General features: G+C 42.8%; 1 protein-coding gene across 2 annotated transcripts in view; it reads right to left on the bottom strand.

Annotated features, from left to right (window-relative positions):
* ADAMTS18 (ADAM metallopeptidase with thrombospondin type 1 motif 18) overlaps positions 1 to 21317 on the bottom strand; it is a 128070-nt gene that overhangs the window by 12809 nt on the left and 93944 nt on the right. For both annotated transcript variants that reach the window (XM_070397880.1, XM_070397882.1), the window contains 4 exons: positions 20636 to 20759; positions 19683 to 19927; positions 3723 to 3864; positions 1183 to 1309 (listed from right to left, as the gene is read on the bottom strand). In XM_070397880.1, the coding sequence (XP_070253981.1) occupies positions 1183 to 1309; positions 3723 to 3864; positions 19683 to 19927; positions 20636 to 20759 (638 nt within the window). The remainder of the gene's footprint in view (positions 1 to 1182; positions 1310 to 3722; positions 3865 to 19682; positions 19928 to 20635; positions 20760 to 21317) is intronic.

Here is a 21317-nt window from a genome sequence, read left to right as displayed (position 1 = left end):
CCCTTTCTTTGGCTGGCTGAGATAACCAATGATGGAAAGGCGGCTTAAAATAGGAAACATCAGCTTGCCATTCAGGCATACAATTCCTATGCATGCACACACACACACCTACCACCCAAAGGAGAGGTTACTCCATGAGGGTCAATAACATTGTCTGGTAGTCACATATTTCTTAGAACCAGATATTTCTTAGCAAAAGTGGAAAATCCATAAAAGCCCCCCAAGTTCCTTCCTCTTTTTTGTGTTTAGGATACAGCTGGTTCCAGATTCTAAGAGAAAAACTGACTATTGGGCATATGGGATTGGTAGATAGCTACAGCCCCAAGCGATGATGACAGAATGTGTATAAAAAGCTTGTATAAACTCACAGCATTACCACAAAGCAAACACTACTTATTAAGATGATCTGAAACATTAGTGAACACAACCTTGCTTTGGAAGAAACTCTGTCAATTCTATATAAATACATTTGGCAGAAGATAAATCACACAAGAAAAGGCTCCATTTGGCTGGGAAGATTACTTAAAATTATTGTTCAAACAATAGTGTGGCTAAACTCCATCCAAAAACAAACCCACCGAGCTGCCCATAGGTTACCATCATCAGAAGTGGATTACCACTTGGCCTCTTACCCCTTTCTTTTTATTTTGTGTCTTGCTACTGTGTAATTTGCATTTGGGGTTTCATGGTCTGCTTTCTAAATTCTTAGACAACGATATAAAAGTTAAGCACACAACCACATGTGACCTTAACTAATGTAGGAATCTGGGTTAAATATCTGTTTGATTTAGTGCAGAGAAGAGGAGTCTGTATGTAAAGGTTAAAAAAAAACACCACCGCCACCTTTATAGCCCAAGGTTAGGTTTGCATAGACAGAGTTAAATGAATGTCTAAAGCCAATTTGTGTTTTTCAAGTTTTATATTTTAACCTCAACTACCTTCTTTCTTCTATTACTTTTTGGGGCATTCTATCTATCATCTATCTATCTATCTATCTATCATCTATCTATCATCTATCTATCTATCTATCTATCTATCATCTATCTATCTATCATCTATCTCTCTATCTATCCTACCATTACTTTTGATCAGAAGCATTGACGTGGCTTTAATGATCTTACATCAACAATGAAGGCATATAAAGAACTAATATCACCAGAAAGACATTTCCAGATGACTTACTAGGCAGGGCAGGAGAACGCATTGCATACTTTGGGTTCAGTTGCTGGCTTGGTCCTTGCGTTGCAGAATGAGGAATTGACTTGAGTGTTTTGATCTCGTAAGCAAATGGCCTTTACACTTGTGTAACCTAACAAGACATCAAAAGATACATAGTAAAAATTACAGATAACCAATTCAATTTCATTTCCAAATGTAGCTTCTGATTTACCAGGGTTCTGATACTGCATTTAGGATACAGAATCCATATATTGGGTGAGACCGCCTCCTTTTGATGAAATCTGCAACTAATTTGAATCCCATTTCCCCCCAAAATAATAGTCTTCACATCTTAATCATGTTAACGTGTAGCTTCTTCACTTTCAAGACGGCTGTGGGCTCTAGAACCACACAAGTGATACACACAGCCCCTTGAAAATAGGGCGGTTGTAAGGGAAATATCCTGCCAACTGTAACTCTCCCTGCACACATCAAATGGAAATGCTCCTCAATGAAAAGCCATTGGCGGGCTATGCGTGGAAACTCTAAGATTCTACTTTTCCATGAAGCGCCTTCTACTTCCATACGCATGTGATGCATATATAAACAAAAGTGCAGCCCACTGAGTATGTGTGTATTTGTACCTGCCAGCTAGGACTCTGATTGCTTTGTTTGTTTCAGTGCCATCCTACGCCTTGCTTGCCATGCTCACTTCAGGGCTTCTCATCAGAGGTGTACATTCTGTGAATAGCTGTATCTGTCAGCTCCCCAAGTAGGAATGCTGCCTCCTCTTTGAATTGTTTGTTCCTATTTATATAGTGCTTCCCCTTCAAATGAATCGGAGGAGCCATGAAAAGTCACCCTGCTATTACCATTAGATTGAAGTAGATCTGCCTGAGGTGGCACTTAACCACATTGGGATTCCCTAAAGTTAAGAGTTTACTTCCGGAGATCTTATTCACTTGAACGCTTCTTCACATATGCCTTGGACACAACATGCCTGCGAGTCACCTGAAGGGGTTGCTAGATCAAGGCAAGGGGGAACCCCAGAATGCACTTCTCCAGCATCCTCCCCTTGGCTGCATGCATTCCCTGGAAATGGAAAATGGATCGGATCTCTGTGCTTCCCAAGGAACTGTGCTCTCTCTGCAATACCAGGAAGTTACTGCAAATAATCTCAAAGAACATTTGATGTGTGAAAAACTGCTCATGCTCCAAAACTAAGTAAAAAAGGGTAAAGCTATGTCTACAGCAGTGACTTTCAACCAGTGTTCTGCAATAATTTTAAAAACATGCAATATCTGACTAGTCAGGGCACTGACCTCCTTTTCCTTAAATTGTCAAATAAGAAAATGACAGCAGCCAACACAACAATAGCCATCCAGTGTGAATGAATCAAAATTATACCTATTTTTTTTTGCCACAGTATTTTAGTAATTAGTTTATGTGTGCCATGAGATGAAAAAGGTTGAAAATCGCTGGTCTATTAGCATGGTTTCTGTTCTTTAAAAATAACAAACAAAATGATACAGATGGCATATGTCTGAGGAGGTCAAACACACATATTTTTATGTTTGCATAATAAAAACTGAATGATATAGAGCAAAATATTTAACATTGGCTATTGATTAAGGGATTATGGGAAATTATTTTTCTTCTTTATAGCATATTGCCTTTAAAATGTTCATTAACAAAAACATTATCTTTGGGTGATTTGATATTTTTAAAAAAGAAGTATTTCCTCATATTTTGTTAATTAGCATGAGCACCTGAAGAACAGGCCTTACAGACATGAGAATTTCTTCATTTTCTATGTTTCTGCTCAGTCTGTGGTTCCAAGACGCCCCCCTCTGCTAAGGGGGATGGAAAAGTTAGGCGACCCACTGTCACCAGGTGCTCTGAACAGGAGGAAGTGAGTGACCCACCTTCCTGCCTCGGTTTCACGGACCCATTTATGGACTTTCCATTCCTTTTTCCAAGTGTGACTAAGATGAACTAACAAACAAAAATATATGAGGTTTTTGGCTCTCAATAAAATGCCAGCCTTCTACTTGCTGAGGGGATCACTGTTGCACTTCCTCTCTTGCAAAGGTGTTTCTCAGAGCTAACCCCTCCCTGATGAGACTGCTGACCCCCGAAGGGGTGACACAGTGTCCACACTGCAAGGCCTCTCGATCTGCCTTGCTGTGTTCTCACTTGTCATGACCCACCTTCTACAACAGAAAAGTCAGGGCAGGGAGAAACTAAACTGTAAGCTGAAAAATTTAAAAAATATGCAGATATATGTGTAGATATTCTTATAGATTTTCTTTTTCTTTTTCCGTCTATACATTTCTGATGTATAACTTCTGAGTCTGGGTTGTGGCTGACTTGAGTTTTGTGAGAACTGTTTCCTCTCTACATAGGAAAATCCTCAGTGCAATGATATTTGCTTCTTACAGCGATGGTTCCCATAAAAGACACTTATTTTGTTGCGTATTCAAACCACACACTTTGAAGAGGCCTGGCATAGAAGGACCTGTTTTAAGGAGAGACTTGGAAGGTGGAGTTAGAAGCCGCCTTACCTCCACCGCAGGAGGCGGAGCACGGGGTCTGCAGCGTGCTCCAGGTGTGGGCGTGTCTCTTCCCAGCGGGCTGAGTCCCATTGGTGGCCTTGGGGAGCGCGTACTTCCAAGCTATGCCCGGGTTTTTGCCTTGCATCAGAATCTGGACAGCGGACAGCGTAAGACACAAATCAGAGATCAAGACGCAGGTCAGGCCCTGGAATTCCTGAGAGCTCGCTGAACATGGTGAAGATATTTGTATGACATTTTGACCTTAAAGTTGGTTCACATCATTGTTCCCAAGTATGGTGTATGTTGATTTAAAGTTTTCCCATGCCACTTAAAAATGTGTACGCCATAGCATCAAAACTGTGATTAAGATAAATGTTACATAGAGAAACTTGACTTGGCATTTGCCATAAGCCCACAACCCTCAACTCTAGGTATACATTTAATAAAAACAAAAAAATGTTTTACATTATATTGAAGGAAAGAAAGTTATGAGGTCTTAACCAAAGGGAATGTGTCTGTTAACTGTGTACCAGGATGAGCAACAGACAAGACAAAAAGAAATATCATCAGAAGTAGGGGTTGATTTTATATAAATATAAATATAAATAAATATAAATAATATAAATAATATAAGTTTAAAAAGTACTTAACCTTAAAAGGGCAGAGACTTAGGCTAAATCTGATCCTACAAGATGCTAAAATAAGAGCAATAATTTACTGGCACATTCTAGGCACCAGGCACCCTTCTGAATTTTTTCTATGCATTATCTCAAAACATTCTTCTAACCACTTTATAATGTAGCTATTTTTTCACTGAAAAAAACCCCCACCAAAACAAAAAATTATTAACACTTGGAGTGGGGGAAACGAGTTAAGTCGGCTCGCGTGAATTGCGCGTACTCCGCGGGAGCCGTCTTAACTCGGTTCATATAGATTTGCGGTGGAGTGCGGGAAACGTGTAAACTCGGGCCGATTGTAACTGCGTATTACCAAATATTTGTTTGTTTGCCGTTCACAAAGATACCTACCTGCGTATGCGAACCGTTTCATACCCATTGGGGTAATAGGTGTCATAAAAATCCCTGATTTTGCGCGGGAAACCTAAATAATTGCCCGCGCCATCTTATATTTTGGCGGGAAATTCACCCCACACCGGAGTGTTAAGACCCTGTGCAAGTCACATAGGTGATTGAGCTTAAAACAGAACACCTTGGGACCTCCAATAAAATGCATCTCAATACTGCAAAATGTCACCTTGTTTTGGGCGTGGGCAAATATTTGCCTCCCTTCCTGATTCTCTCTTTTCTTCACTATTCCTTTCTTCTCTTCTTTCAAGCTTGAAGCATGAATATAAATAGCTGCTTGTCTCTGCCCCATGAGTCTTGTGGAAAATTCTTTACCACCAGAACTGGGCATTCGTGCCCAAGAAGCAAAGCAGATTTCCAGTTAAATATAGAAACCTCTGGCTCTATCTCTGTCTGGTGGGATCCCACCTCGATTAAAGTTGGGCGGGTGGCGGCTGTTCAAGGACCTCCATTAAACCAGACCACTCCTCAGGATGCTGCAAAAATGGTTTCCACTTCACTATTAGCGTAAGTGGATCCAGGAATATAATGGCTTACACGAAAGATTCCATGGTGTGAGCATCATGTGTTGCACAACAAAACGAATCTTGGTGCCTCTCAGAAAGAACTAAAATGTTAATAGATGCGTCTTTGTTCCTCTCACCCCCATCCAAAACCCAAACCAAAAATAGCAAACAGGTAGGACCATTAAAATAGACAACTGCCAAATTATATTAGTCACCAATGAAAACCTTCTTAAAGTCGAGGTCCCAAGGGATTTTTAGTTCCGAGGACCTTTTTCGTTTTTGGTTTTCTTATTTTTGCAGCTAAATCATACAACGGTTCTTGGAATCATGTGTATTCAATTGTGTTATAACATTTCACACATTTTGAACACATAGCATGCTTTCCTTATTTGAGAAATGTCTTCATGTGCTATGAAGTACACAGACACATGTTTTTTTCACAATCAAACTAGAATTGTGAGAGAAGTTTTACATTTAGAAGATCCTCTTGATGGTCACTGATTTCTCAACTCAAATTTCTCCTTCAATGAACACAGTATCTCAAATGCAACACTTTCTGTATGCAGTAGGAATGGAGAGATCGTGTAGGGGAGAAAATAACGCAGTGCATCACACGTACACGAAGGAAAACACAGGGACTGCATAAGAGTTTCAGGGAGCTAAGGCTCACGAGGCGGGATGGTATTACAGCAGTGGCATTGCATCACACATACATGTGTGGAAAGCATATTCAAGTGTAAGTGTGATAAAGAAACCCACTCACTTTTCTCCTCTTCCTAAGACCACCCATTCCCGCCATTCAAACTAGATCCTGACTCCCACTGCCACAGGGGAGAGTGGTCCCTAATGGGAATGCTAAGAAAATTAAACATTGATTCTTGCTTTGGGGATTTCAAGGACTTATATTCTGGTGATTTAACAGTGGTTTAACAACTTTTCAAAGGGAATTAAAATATATTCTACTTTCATCTTATACACAGATTGTAGAACTTAAGCCATGCATGGCTTGTGGTTTTACTATAAAACATTTTTAAATGTTGCTGTGAAGAGGAGGATGCATTTAAGAAAAAAAAATTAGACTGAAGATCAAAGTGTCATTACTGTTGAACAAGCAAAACCAACCAAGATGTCAGGTTTCCCCAGATCTCCAGGAAAAAAATTATCAAAATTACCTTCCTACAAACAAAATAATTTAGACAATCTCTGTCAAACCTAATTCTGTTCCTGTACCACCACACTCCCGTTACCCAGGATGCCCTGTCCTGACTCTCGTGTTAGTCCAGGTTGTCCCTCACCTGCTTAAGGACATCACTACTATAGTTGCCCACTCTTTCTTGAGCCTTAAATTTCCCAGTCAATTGGATCATTCCCATAATGAATCCAAATATGCTAATGTATCTCATATTAAGAAAAAAATTATCTTCTTGTATCCCCCAGTTCTTGTCCCATTTTCCCCCTTCATAGCAAAAATTTCTCCAAAAGTTGCCTTTACTCTCTCTCCGTATCTTTCCTCACTAGTCCCTGATTCTTCTCTATCAGGTGTCCCTCCCACCACATCCCTGCAACTCCTCTTTTAAGAACACCTTGTTATGTTCAGTAGGTGATAGGCCTCGTCTTACTCAACCAATCGCCAGTACTGGACATAGTTGACCACTTCCTCCTTCCTTTGCCACAAGAAACCCTTTTATTTTCTCAGTTCTTCTCCTGACTCACTGACCTTCATTACCAGTCTCCTTTGTTGCATTCTCCTTATCTCCTAACTATTCAATATCAAAGTGACCTTCAACCTCTTGACCGCTTCTCTCATTTATCCATACCTGAATGTTTAAAAGGTGCATCAACGTCTAACCCTAAACTCTTGATTTTCCTCCCTGTTCTTCCCAAACTCATAGAATGGCAACCTGATCCTTCCAATTGTTGAGGCCAAAATGAAAAGTTGGTGGCACCTTGATCTCCTCTCTTTTTCTCATACTCCATAGCTAATTCAGCCAGAAATGGTGATATCTTTACTTTCAACAAATTTCAGCTCTGACCATGTTTCCCTTTGTCTAGGCCACTGTGGCTGCCCAGATCTGAGCTACATCGCCTCTTCTGGTTCTCATGGTCATGGCCCTCTCTAGATGAGGAGACACCTAGTCTCCAGTGGAGGAAATGAGGCAGACCACACAAAAATAATACCGCACTTAAGAGGTTAAAAACAAGGTACTACACAATTGCCAAGAAAAATCCAATGCTGCTGTGAAACTGGGGGAAGGAATCACATGACTAAAGAAGCTGAGTAGCTGTCATTTAATTAGTAAAGCATGCTGTGGATGATTTCAGCAAAAAAGCCACAAAACAACAAAAGAGAACTTAAGTTTTCTTGGAGGATTTCTATTTACCTCAATAGGATGAACCCTTATATTGAGTTTCCCATGTGCCTTCCCTCATAGCTCAAACAAGAATAAGTAAAGATCCTCTGAAAAGTAAAATTATTGAGCAACAATTAAGAATAGTAGCAAACATAATATTGAATAGCAAGAAGGCAACTAATCCATTCCATATTATCCTATATAACAAAAGGCTAATATGCAAATGGACTGAACGGCAGAACAACTGGTTGCTGTGACACGCACTGACCATCAGGGGGCAGATGCTCAATGCAGGAGCTGCCCCCTGGTGGCCAGTGCGCTCCCACAGGGGAAGCACCACTCAGCCAGAAGCTGGGCTCACGGCTGGCAAGTGCAGTGGCTGTGGTGGGAGCCTCTCCCACCTCTGTGGCAGTGCTAAGGGCTCCCGGACTGCGAGAGGGCACAGGCTGGTCTGAGGGGACCCCCTCCCCAGTGTACAAATTTTGTGCACTGGGCCTCTAGTCAAGGTAATAAGGCATTTACTTAGCCAAAGCAAGAGAGAAATAACTTACACAATTTACTGTAATTGTTTACAGGATTATACAACTTTAAATTACTAGCTCATAAAATACATAGAGCTGGATATCGTTGTATTACTGTTATAGTTTTATAGCCAGTGGCATAAAGGATCTATTGTTTATAGTTTGTTTGTTGAGCATATTAAAGCATTCAATGAATGCATAAATGAATAAACGACTCTCAACTTTAAAAAATCAAATGACTCAAGGCCCAACTGTAATGTCTACACAGCTATACATTCACAGACAGCTGTTTGTGTGATCACGTACGCTCAGAGACAATATTTGTATAAACTAGCGGAACGCTGACTTAAGAATTTATTGTAGCAACCCCTCCTAAAAACCTCTTAAAGATAATAATTAAACAAATAGATGCCAAGACCAAATATATAAAAGATGAACCTTTGGCAATTGTAACATACTATTTGCTTCTTGAGAATTAAGGTACATCTGCCTTTTTCTTTATCTTGTATTGAGGAGAAAGGTGACGAGGAACAGGCTACATAGCAGTAGCCTTCTCTCTTCCTTTTCCTATTTTTCCCATCTGGCTAATAGAATAGAGATTCTCAAAAAGCCTGGACTTGAAAAAATTATTAAGAATTTCAAGTTGGTGACAGCCAAGCATGAAACCAAACACAGGGCCCGTCTGAGCATGAGGTCCCGCATGGCTTTGCAGAATTCCACATCCGTGAAGCCGGCTCCATCCAACCTCAAGGTGGAGGTTTTCTCACCTGCAGCTGTATGAAGGCACAATTTAAAAGTTTCCAAATTTCAAATGGCCCTGTGGTCTAACGATGACTGCACCTGCTCTTCCTAGATGGAGACGATAGCCCCCTATAGTCTTGGTGATTTGTTCATACCTCCCTCCCTCTGGATGACCATGACCATCATCTTGACACGGTCGGTCCTGCCAGAATCTGGGAAGCGGGAGGACTTTGGGGTGCCATGTGATAACCACACAGCTGGGACTCTGCCTGCCTCTGTGAATGCTGAGGAACACAGCTGGGCCAATGCATAATTTGAAAATAATTCCCACCCCTCACATCTATTTTAAAACATTGTCAGTGACCTTGACAGGAGCAGTCCATAACTCTTCTCAGCACCAGCGGAGAAGAGAAACGCCCTGCAGGTCCCGGGAATGCCACACGGCCCTCCCTATCTCCATCCCGGCATCACAGTAGCGCTGATCCTGGCCACCCCGCGCTGCATGTCAGACGGGAACACCGCGCGGCTCAATGCACAGATTTGGAAAGACCGCCGGCGATTCCGTCTACTTAACTGGTCTTAGTCCAGAGAATTTTCCAGCCAACTGGCATTGGGTCTCTAATTTACAGCTGGCAAGCAACCTCCTTAAACGCTTCCAGGTCCTCGGCAGAGCTGTTTAATGTCTACCTTGAACACACGAACCACCTGACTTCAGACACAACACTCAGCAGCTCTGACCACAGGGTGCAGGGTTATAAAATTTACAGCTTCTTAGGTTGGAAAACCACAGACGGGGGCTGGACGCTACCAACTGCCCTCGGGAGGAGGGGCGGCCGCTCCTGCTTCCGTTGCATACAGCTGAAACAAAGGACACATTGAGTAATCTTGGTAAACAGCCTTCTTTCTTTTGCTCCCATGTTTAATTTTTAGTGTTAAAACTACAAATGACTTCAACCAGCTTTGTATTTGTTTCATTATTTAGGCCTTAAAAAAAAGAGAGAGAGAGAGAGGTTGTTCTCATCCTCCAATGGAATTTACCAGTTATGCCTGGGCTGGAAAGACTGGCTTTTTATTGAATGCATGCTAGAAATCTTGCTTCTTGTCTTCAGTAATATATTTGACTAGAGGCCCAGTGCATGAAATTTGTGCACAGGAGTGGGGGTCCCTCAGCCCGACCTGCACCCTCTCCAATCCGGGACATCCCTCTTGCGATCTGGGACCACTGGCTCCTAACTGCTCGCCTGATTGCCCCTAACCCCTCTGCCTGCCTGCCTGATCACCCCTAACTGCTCCCCTGCCAGCCTGATCACCCCTAACTGCCTCTGCCTGCTGGCCTGATTGCTCCCTAACTGCCCTCCCCTGCTGGCCTGATCGCTCCTAACTGCCTCTGCCTCTGCCTCAGCCCCGCCACCGTGGCTTTGTCTGGAAGACATCCGGAAGATGTCCGTTCTAATTAGCATATTACCCTTTTATTAGTATAGAAGATTGCTTACAAAACACCAATAGCAGCACTTATTGTGCGCCAGACAAAACACTGCGCATGTGATCTCTCATTTAAAGTTGGTAACGTTATGAGGAATGGACAGTGCTATTAAGACTCCACATCAATAGACGAATAAACCAATAAGCCAATCCACAGGATCACGAAGCTGGTAAACAGAAGCACCGGACTCCAGTCTCTAATATCCCTGACTCCAAAACTCAGCATCTTAACTCTCGCGACACTGCCTCCCCAGGTATGAAACCCAGTGTCCAGGATTCTAACAAACTTCTAAAAACTGTACCAACTGTTGAAAACAGCTTATCACTGGGCTTCCAGAGCATGCTGTACTACTTACATAGTGCTACTGGGTTCCAACCCGGGACATGTTACTTCGTGAACGTGCTAATGTCTGATTTAAGCACTCACGATTCTTAATCTCCTAAATTCACGTCCCCCTGTGTTTATTTAGATATATTACTTCACTGCTGTTTTAGCCACTGAAACGCAATACACGTTATAGATTGGCCCCTCCTGATTAAGTCAGAGACTGCACCACCCGTCCCATGTGGGACTCATGCTCCGGAAGGGACGTTTCCGTGGTGCGGATTCGTGTTTGTGTAGGTTCCTGTGGCTTTTTGGAAGGCCCTGTGACGGGAAAAGCCGGCCAGCTGTCTTTGCCTCCTTGTGTGCTTCAAAGCCCGGGGAGCACGACCGGGATCATCATTGCTATTAAGTGTGAGTGAGCTGGATTTGACAAGAGACAGCAACGCAGAGACGCGGACGGGGACTTGCAAACGCATCTGTTAGGCAGCTTCAAAGGTGCGGTTGACACATTGAACCCCGACTGCAGTTCTAATTCAACTCATCAACATTCCTTCGGGTTTCGTGAAGAGAAAGGGTGTCCTCCCACCCGTCACAGAAGTATTTGCCGTGAATGCGCTGAAGCCTGCGCTTCTAATAGCACATGGCGCTCTCTAGACAAATGACGTGGCATCGCCAAAGCACCTCCGAATTGTCCCCTGGAGTCTGAGTTTTAGATCATCTGTTCTGCATTAGCCCTCCATTACGTCTCTGCCTCTTTTGTGTTTTGTGTCTGCGCTCAGTCCGTGCTCCTTGGCTAATCTCCTTACACTGAGTTTATCTGGAGGCTCATCTTCATTCATTTCAGCTCCTTTCCCTGGGGGAGGGGCGGACTCAGACAGCAGGGTCGGAGGGAAGGGGCTAAATGAGAAGGTAATGCTCCGTCGGCGCGCTGCTCACACACTGTCAGCGCACTGATCTATGTGCCCGGCCACCTGGTCCCCCGCCACTCCATCATCTCCGTTCGCCGGAGAGCGGAGGAAGTTGTTTATTATAGCAATTTTCTTTAGATGTCTTTTTCTGCCTTGAAACTGGCCTGTGGTTAACCTATTTCTCACTTACTGTCATTACAAAGGCCGCTGTCCGTTTCCCCTGCAGGACTCTCCCTCGGTGCGCTATTAATTGGGAAGGGAGTTTCAAAGAGTTAAACACCCCCTTTGCCACTTAACAGAGAGGGGGGAAATGCCTTCACATAAAGGAGAGCTTTTATTTTTAAGACTTTAAAGAAAAGAAGGAATGCTGTACAAACACAGGGGATCACCTTTCAGTCTTAGAATAGCAACCCGTGTTATCTTGTCGTTCCCAATCAGCGTTCATCAGACGGAGATGAAGTTACTTCATAATGAAGCACTCTGATGAATCTCCTCATACCCTGCAACTGCGAGACAGCTTGACAGAGAACGTGACTCTCATTGTTTTTGTGTGTGTGAGTGCGAGACAGAAGCAGAGACAGAGAGGAACAGAAGCAGATGGAAAATGAGGAAGAGAGAGAGGAAGTGGAAAGAGAAAGACGGTGGGGGAAGAAGAAATGGGGCAGGGAGGAAAGGGGTGGGATTGTGGGGATGAGAGAGAGGGCAAAGCTGGCAGAAAAGCTCATCTCAGTCACTTCCAAAGAATGTATCATCTCTAAGTGGGCACCTTAACTAGTCATGAAAAAAAAAGTGTTTGTGTTTTTAATTATTATTGTCAAGACCCCCTAAAATTATATATTAGACACACCTTTTGCACAGTGCTTAAAAAAAGAGTCGGTGGCCTTATATGACCTTTATATTATCTCAAAATGGGAAAAAAGTCAAGTTTTCAGCTATACTCAAAAGCCCAGCACATCTATGTTGACTTCAGATTAAGTGATTATTTTTCAACAAGTCATGTGTAAATGTCAACTCAGATCTTCAGTTTTCAAATTTCTACCACTTCAAAATTGAACTTCTTACGTAACTCACACACACACACACACACACACACTAAATGATGGGTGTGGAAGTAACATACTTAGTTTTTCTTGGTCTTCCCAAACCCCATAAACTAAACAATGCGGTGGTCTATCCATGATCTCCTAAAGACTATAGAAATAGAAGCTGACTTTTCAATCTTTCAGATGACTGACAAGTGAACTCATTCAATGAGCAATTCCTTAGCCTTTATTCCAGGCTCATGTTGTGTGGAAGGAGTTGAGTAAGAAAATGTGGGAATGAACTAGTTGGTAATAACGGTATCTGCAGTGGCCTCAGGTTGTGTGTGACTGCCAGATCAATACTGACTTCTTTTGGTGCTGGTTCTGCATGTGCCTGAGGAGTCTTTCCCCGGGGGGCAATGCACAACTATAATACAGGGCCCTGAAAATGAGCTCTTTTCCTCCAACTCATTTACATATATATATGTGTATTTCTCAATGAGATGTTGATTGATGGACTTAACTAATGCCTAACATTTTTAAGATCTAAGACAATCATATAAACCCTCGGTTATCTTTGTGAATTTCCAGCATTGTGTCCGCTGACATGCAGCTCTTGCAAATGCGGACACGTGGAGAGCCAAAGGTTCTCAGGAGAATGCGTGTGTGGAAGGGAGACTGCATTTTAAAACTGGGCGGGTGCACGCCTTGCTGATAGAAGTAACGGTCTGTTTTCCATTTAGACTGAGCTTCCCTATGAAGACGTTCTGCACAGCTTTGACAGATAAACATAACCAGAAGCAGAAGACCTTGCCTTTGGGGTTAACTGACAGCCGTCAGTTACTCCCAGGATCGCAACACTCTGCCTTCCTTGCACTAGAAAACGATCAGAAAGAAGGGTCTGGGAAACCCACCACCTTGGGAAGGCAAGTTGCTATTCTCTCAGACTGGGGTGAGTCTATTGTGAGCCCACTGGTCAGAAACTTCTCCTGTGTAAACGATTCACTTTGGGAAAGGCAAGCATTTCAGCCACCACGCTGATTCCTCAAATGCAATTCAGGAGATCAAATGTCAATACTTTAAATGCTGTTCACCGTACTCAACTTTCAGCTCAACCCAGTTCTAAGACTAGTCCCGAGAGATGATGAAACCCCGTGGTTTTTAAATGTGTCCCTTAGAAGTCTGGGCACGTCAGAGATTACAGCTGCGGTTTGGGACAGAAGCAAAAAAGGGGTAAGAAGAGGCTGGTCTCTGGGCCTCTCACTCCTGCCTTTGGTCCGAGAAACTTTGCTATCGTTTAACTTATTTATCATCTCTATGTGTGATTTTTTTCAATTTGGAAAGAAGATTCCACTTTTTAAATGTATAAATGAATTTTATCACTGGAAGCTCTTCATCCAATAAAGATATATTTTTTGAGCATCTACGATGTCCCAGGTACTAAGTCAGTATCTGGAAGCTGCAAAGATGAGTAAGTCCTTGTGCTAATGTGGGATTCCGGGGGCTATTAAAGTGCGCAAGGACAGTGCTGTGGAGTACAGTGGAAGGCACAGTTTAGCGTGAGTTCTGGGAAATCATTTCCCAAATGAGAAAACTGGGACCCGGATCGATGAAGTGACTCCTGCACCGTGGCACGGGGAGGAGCAGCAAGTAGCCCGTGTTGTGTTGCCAACTGTTCACACAACGCTCCCTGCACCAGCCCATGCGCTTCCCAAAGAATGGGATCCACATACCGGGACTCACTCTTTACATCCCTTAAAGAGCAGAGACATGATCTGTGTCTTAACCACTGTGTATTCCCTATGTCTAGTTCAAGGCACCCAACAAATGTCTAATTTTGTTCAGACAAAGAGAGGAAGTAAGCAGGGGAAAATTACTTTGCAAATAGTTACCTAAGTCAATACACACCAAGGCAGTCGAAGATGGGAACTAGCTAAGCTATTGGGAGGGTCTGATTAATATATATATAAACGAGATAAAAATAGGGACAGTATGCTCTAAGGGGTTTGGCTCAGTGGATAGGAAGCAGCTTATCATCTCTATGTGTGATTTTTTAAAGCAGCTTATCGATGTTTCTCACTCATTGATGTTTCTAACTCTCTATCCCTCTCCCTTCCTCTCTGTAAAAAATCAATAAAATATATTTTAAAAAAATAGGGAAAGTATCCTTAACATGCCATCCTCATGTGTTTTGGTAAACACACCCTCCTGCTGACTTTTACACTATGAGAACTTAGTGAACAGATATTTTAAGTGGCTGAGAGAGAAAGTGCTTTCTTTCACAGACTTATACTTTTTGGATGCAACAGCATTTTTTATTTTGGTCGGTTCCCACACTTTGATTTTCAGCATCCCCCAGGATTGTAAAACGCATTCAACATTTTTATATTGGAGTGAACATATTTTTGGCTCCCAGAGTATTCATTCTGGTTCAATTCACAGTTGTATGGAGAGGCGTATGAACTTGAACTCCCTTTAAAGAATACAGCCATGGATCACTTGGATATTGCTATACAGTCTAGTTTTGGGAAAATGTAATTTATTGCTTACTATGATTTTAACTTTTTAAAATCACTGTGTTATATCGATTTAGGAAGGTCTGACCGCATGACAAAAACTGGCCTGAAATTTGATGTTCTCCTGAGAGGAATAATGTATAATTTAAATATTAAAGTCATTAATCCCAATATTTTTAAAAGATAAAATAGACATGATACTAGGTCACTGGATTTGATTTTTTTTAAATCTCCTAACACATTTGCAAGTTTTGAATGAAACCACAACTCCTTTAAAAATACAAGCAATTCATGTCCAATTAATCAAGTAAGTTTCCCTGTAGGTTACTTTCAGACAGGTCACATTCCTAGGACATTAAGCTTTCATTGATTCTGTAAGTAGAATGAGTACAAGAAGTGTGGCTTTGTAAGCAAATGTGACCTTATTCCATTGCAGCGAAACTATGGTTTTGTATTAATAGAAATATTATTATAGTTCTTACTTCTATTCATATAGTCGTAAAAATTATTTTAAAAAAATATAGCCCAGCCACGTTGGCTCAGTGGTTGAGTGTCGACCTCTGAACCAGGAGGTCAGGGTTCGATTCCCAGTCAGGACATATGCCTGATTGTGAGCTCTATTCCCAGTAGGGGGCATGGAGGAGGCAACCAGTCAATGATTCTCTCTCATCATTGATTTTCTATCTATCTCTCCCTCTCCCTTCCTTTCTGCAATCAATAAAAATATATTTTTTTAAAATTATGTAATACATATCCAATTAAAACTGGGGAAGATTTTATGTTTTTATAATTTTATTTAGATCTACATAATATTTCCCCTTATATTATAGTTGCTCCCCCATATCCCCCCCCCCGCCAAGGCACTGCCTGTATTTGCAAGCAGATGGACTGATGAACCTGACCAATTTTGGAAAACTCCATCACCCACTAAGGTCATCCTTCTATTTCTTAAAAATAGCTCCTAAACATCAGAAAAAAAATTGGACCTAGTGAACAACCCAAAGATTTAATTAATGTCAGCCAGGTCTAAAATAATATAGATGAATGAGAGATGGAGCTATGCTTAGATCAAGCAAAGCACAAATAAAAATTCTCAGCCTGAAGCTGGTACAACATTCAGTGACAATGCGTCAATTATCTGGTTAATGTGATCAACACCGACAGTGCCAGGGGATATTCCGGGCTCTGAAGATGAAAGCGAGAAGGAACTCTGTTATTCTGCTGTGCACTTTCCATCATTCTTGTCTGACTCTTTGTTGTGGTTTCCCTACGGATGATATATGCTTAACAACAAGCCCGAAATTACCAACAGGACTGTCGACACCTACTGGCGTGGCTCTGTGTTTATGAACAAAACCGAAGAAACAACAACAAAGAAGGCTGCTTGTCACGAGAGAGTAAACCACACATTTCTCACGAGGATCGATTTGCGCGTGCCTGTGACTGCTCGTGGCAGAAGCCGTAGGAGGCACCTCGTTCCCTTCCCGACCGACATTATTGTTCAGCCACAGACCTCGGTGTGTGTACATTTGCTCAGAGATGGGTCAGAGGCCTCTAGTAAAGCCATGTTGCTCTAAAACATAAACCTTTCGAGCGCAGTATACCCCACCCCTGAAGAAAACATACCTTTCGAAAGAAAAGAAAAAGATGTTTGTGGCTTAGATGCTGAGTAGAAAAGAAACAGAGCAAACATACACACCTAAAAGAAAGAGATTTGGGGAAAAAATGTCCAGAAATCCCTAATCAGAGAGTTCAATCCCTGGGGCTTTAGGTTTAATGAAAGCGCAATTTCAGGGGCTGGATGCACTGTTGAGCTCCCGCCACCCTAACTTCAGTCCAGTTTGATTCGGGGTTCCTATCTTATCCTCTGAGAGACCTGAGGGGGTTGGAAGAATATCTTGTGCTGATGGCTTCTCTCAGACTTAGTGTTGTGGAATCTCTGAGGGACCTTCTATCACACAGACAGAGGTGATAGGACCTGTTGCCTCAAATTGGTAAGACAGTGGAGGTTAACTCATGGTCAAGATCAAGGGCCTAGGCTGCAAACTCAAATGCTGTACCTACTGGGGCCAGAAGTTCTTTTATTTTTTTAAAGAGATGTCAAAAATCTGTATTTTTAAAAATCACCTTATATTAAAGTATTGATCCATTTTGTTTTAATATGCAGATCTGGGACCTGGATTTGACTTGTGGTCAGCAGTTGGCTAACCATGGTCTGAGGTTTAGATTTTAAAAATATATGTGCAATATACTCAGAGGGCAAAATGATGATCATGGTTACAAATATTATGTGCCAAGGACTCTGTAAGCATTGGACTTATCTTAAATTATCCTCAAACTGGCCTTAATAGTTAGCTAGTATTGTTTGCCCATAATTCAGATGTGGGTATTAAGAGATTAAGAAACTTGCCCAAGTTTATAGCTAGTTAAGAGTCTATACTTTGCACCCTAGCTGGTTTGGCTCAGTGGATAGAGCGTCGGCCTGCAGATCAAAGGGTCCCCTGGTTTGATTCGGGTCAGGGGCAGTACCTTGGTTGCAGGCTCCTCCCCTGCCCGGGCCCTGGTCAGGGCACATGTAGGAGGCAACCAATCGATGTGTATCCTCTCACATCAATGTTTCTCTTTGTCTTTTCCTCTCTCTCCCACTCTCTCTAAAAATCAATGGAAAAATATCCTTGGGTGAGGATTAAAAAAAAAAGAGTCTGTACTTTCCACCATACTACTTGTACAATATCTGACTTAGAATCCAGAGTTACAGTAGGTCATTTTTTAAAACTGTCTTCTACTCATTTTCCTTAGTAAATGTTTAAGGCTAATGCCTTTAATAACAATAATTATTAGTATAATTATAATTATTATAATTATTGAATTAAGCTACTGTTTCCTTTAATTGAGAAGAGCAGTATCACCCTGCTCGATGGGAAAGATTTGGGCTACAGTTCAACTCTGCTTTTCCCCTCCCTGTGTGAGTTAGGCAAATCTTTTAAGCTTTCTTCACACTCCATTGCTTATTTTTCTGGCACATCAGTGAGGTAGATTTTCTATCCCAATTTTGTGGGTGAGAAACTGAAGCTCGAGATGACTAACGTGAGTGCCTGGTTATGTAAGCCCTCCGTATGTGGGGGCCAGTGTGATTCTGCCCAACCCGAAGCACATCACTTGTCTCTGGAAGCAAATGACCAGCCCCGGCTTATACGCTGAACGTTATGAGGACCAAAGAAAATGTACACGTGACAACAGTCCGCAGAGCCATTTGCAGATACGCTGGCTGTTTTCATTACCATTACTAGCCATTCATACCGCTAAGAGACTGACAGCCTACAAAAGCAAGGTGGCTTGCTGTGATGGAAACTTTCTTGGCGCTCAGGCCAGTGTTCTTTCTGCTCCATCACTCTGCACCCGCCCCCCCCCCCCCCGCCCCACCGGGCCAGCTGACCTATGCAGGGAGTTGCAGCAATGGACTACCCCAATGGCAGACACAGACACACGGGAACGATGTACAAAGTACTCCTCTACGTACTCCTCAGCATTCGGGACAGCCGCGTGCCACAGTGAGAGGCTGGCGTCTAAATGTGAAACTCAGGGTCAAATGGGAGTTCCATTTCCAATTTTTTGAGGAACCTCCATACTGCCTTCCATAGTGGCTGCACCAGTCTGCATTCCCACCAGCACTTCTAGGAATATATCCCAAGAAACCAGAAACACCAATCAGAAAGGATATCTGCACCCCGATGTTCATAGCAGCACAATTCACCATAGCTAAGATCTGGAAACAGCCTAAGTGCCCATCAGTAGATGAATGGATTAGAAAACTGTGGTACATCTACACGATGGAATACTATGCTGCTGTTAAAAAGAAGGAACTCTTACCATTTGCAACAGCATGGATGGAACTGGAGAGCATTATGCTAAGTGAAACAAGCCAGTCAATGAAGGAAAAATACCACATGATCTCACTCTTTCATGGATAATTAAGACCATTACAAACTTTTGAACAATAATAGATACAGAGGCAGAGCTGCCTCAAACTGATTGTCGGACTGCAGTGGGAAGGCCAGGGAGGGTTGGGGGACAGGAGGGAGGGGAGTAAGAGATCAACCGAAGGACTTGTATGCATCCATATAACCATAACTAATGGACATAAGACACTGGGGGGTAAGGGAGGGCAGGGGCTTGTCAAGGGCGGGGGGGGGGGGGGGAAAGGACACTTATGTAATACCCTTTGTAATACTTTTAGCGAAAAATAAAAAAAAAAAATAAAAAAAAATAAAGACTGGGAAGGACCTCAAAAAAAAAAAAGTGAAACTCACACATTTTCTTGGGGACCCATTGGATCCCTGCCCTTTCCTCCGTAAATGGAGTTGCTGCCTCTTCCCCTTTGCACTCTGAAATCGAGCCTGTTAAGGAGGCGTGGACTAGAAAGACTGGGGCTCTCAGAGCTCCCTCAAGCTGGGATCATCACTGCCCACTTAGCAGGAGGCACTGGGAACTGAATGAACAGAAGGTGCTTACTTCAAAGACCAGCGTCTCATTAGTGGGTCCTGGCGCGTACAGACGTTCCGGGCGGTTGAAGGGGCGCTGGTACTCAAACACGGTCCCGGAGAAGAGGAACTCCCCGGGCCAGTCGATGCTCCAGTCCCCCGTCAGGTAGTACTTTTGATGGAGGCTCCGGACGGCGAGGTAACTGGAGGACATCTGCAGCTCCTGGACTTCGATGCTTCGGGCTCCCGCCGGGATGACGACCACCGGGTAATATTCTAAGCGGCAAGAACAGAGCAATTTGTTTTCCACGGGAGGTGACCAGAAAGGCTCAGACACGGAGTGGCCATTTTTTGTAGAGGGAGGTTTTTGAATCATCAACTGACATTCATTTCTACTCTTACGAAGTGACAGTGATTGGTAATTTCATTTTCCAAGTGGCAGGAGCACGGGAGAGAGAGGTGTATGTGGCTGTCCCCAGCAGCTGTGTGCGGACTGAAGGTACTGCGCAAGGCCACGGAACTCAAGGGTGCGATTTATTTTGCATCTACCGACGAGAAAGTGAGAGCCGTGTCCTCTCACAGTGATATGCAGAAAACAGGGCTTCAAGTTTAATCTTACTCGAGACGTTTAGATAATTGCTTCAAATATTCATCCAACATCTGAGGGGGTATTATCTAAGTTTCGTAATAAGTTCTCTATTTAACGAATGAATGTGGGGCACAGGACAGCCTGATCAGCAGATTCAGACTGCCGAGGAGAAGGGCATTTGTTTGAACACATCTGAGATGAGTGTGTTGCTAAAACCCTTCCCATGAAAATCCCCGCCTGTCCTCCCTAGCTCTGGCAGAAGTGTAAACGCCATCATCTGCCCTGCGTCAGGTGAGCCAGCTAAAGGCTCGACCACATCTAGCATCACTTGAACTTGTTCAGTAGCAGAAGATGTGTCCTACCCGTGACAGCCACGGAGCAGCAGCGTCTCTTACCATTTGCTTTATGCTGGTTGAGGTACAGGCCTTTATAAAACTTGCAAGTCGAATTATCACCTTTGCAAACACCGCAGGCATCAGAAACCGCTTTAGAGCCAAGTTCATGATCGCATCCCACTGGCTGTGACAAGGAGGCAAAGAGCGAGAAAAATCGAAGGTCAGAGAAGCCAGTGGCTAAGGATAACCAAGCGGTCCACGGTTTCCTGTATTTGCAGAACCTTAGGAAGGAGGTCCAGCTTTACGGTGAAAAGCACACTGTCAAGTTTGACTGACTCAGAGTTCAAATCCTTCCCTGCCATCCATGACTAGATTTATGCCCAGGCAGTCATATAACTTATCTAGGCTTAGACTCGTCATCTGTAAAATCAGAATAAAAAGTCACCATTGTTACCAACGGCAGGTGAGCCAGCTCTACTACCGAAACCTAAAAATGCTGGACAAAACACACACACACAAACACACACACACACACACACACACACACACCCTGAAGAGATCAACAATCTCACAATCAATTTAAAAGAGAAAGTGGGTACCCAAATAAAACTACTAGAAAGAAACAGTAGTACTATTTCAAACACATGTGTGAGGTTCTAATCATATAGTGAATGTATTTAGTGAATACGCAATAAAAGTTTACATTCTTATTTAATTTTTACAGCTACTATGTACATGAGGC

The sequence above is a fragment of the Myotis yumanensis genome, unplaced genomic scaffold (genome assembly GCF_028538775.1).
Source record: "Myotis yumanensis isolate MYYU_CA2020_CCGP unplaced genomic scaffold, mMyoYum1.0.hap1 SCAF_18, whole genome shotgun sequence".
Lineage (NCBI taxonomy): Eukaryota > Metazoa > Chordata > Mammalia > Chiroptera > Vespertilionidae > Myotis > Myotis yumanensis.
The sequence above is the reverse complement of the archived record's forward strand: the minus strand, read 5'-3'. Positions and strand labels throughout refer to the sequence as shown.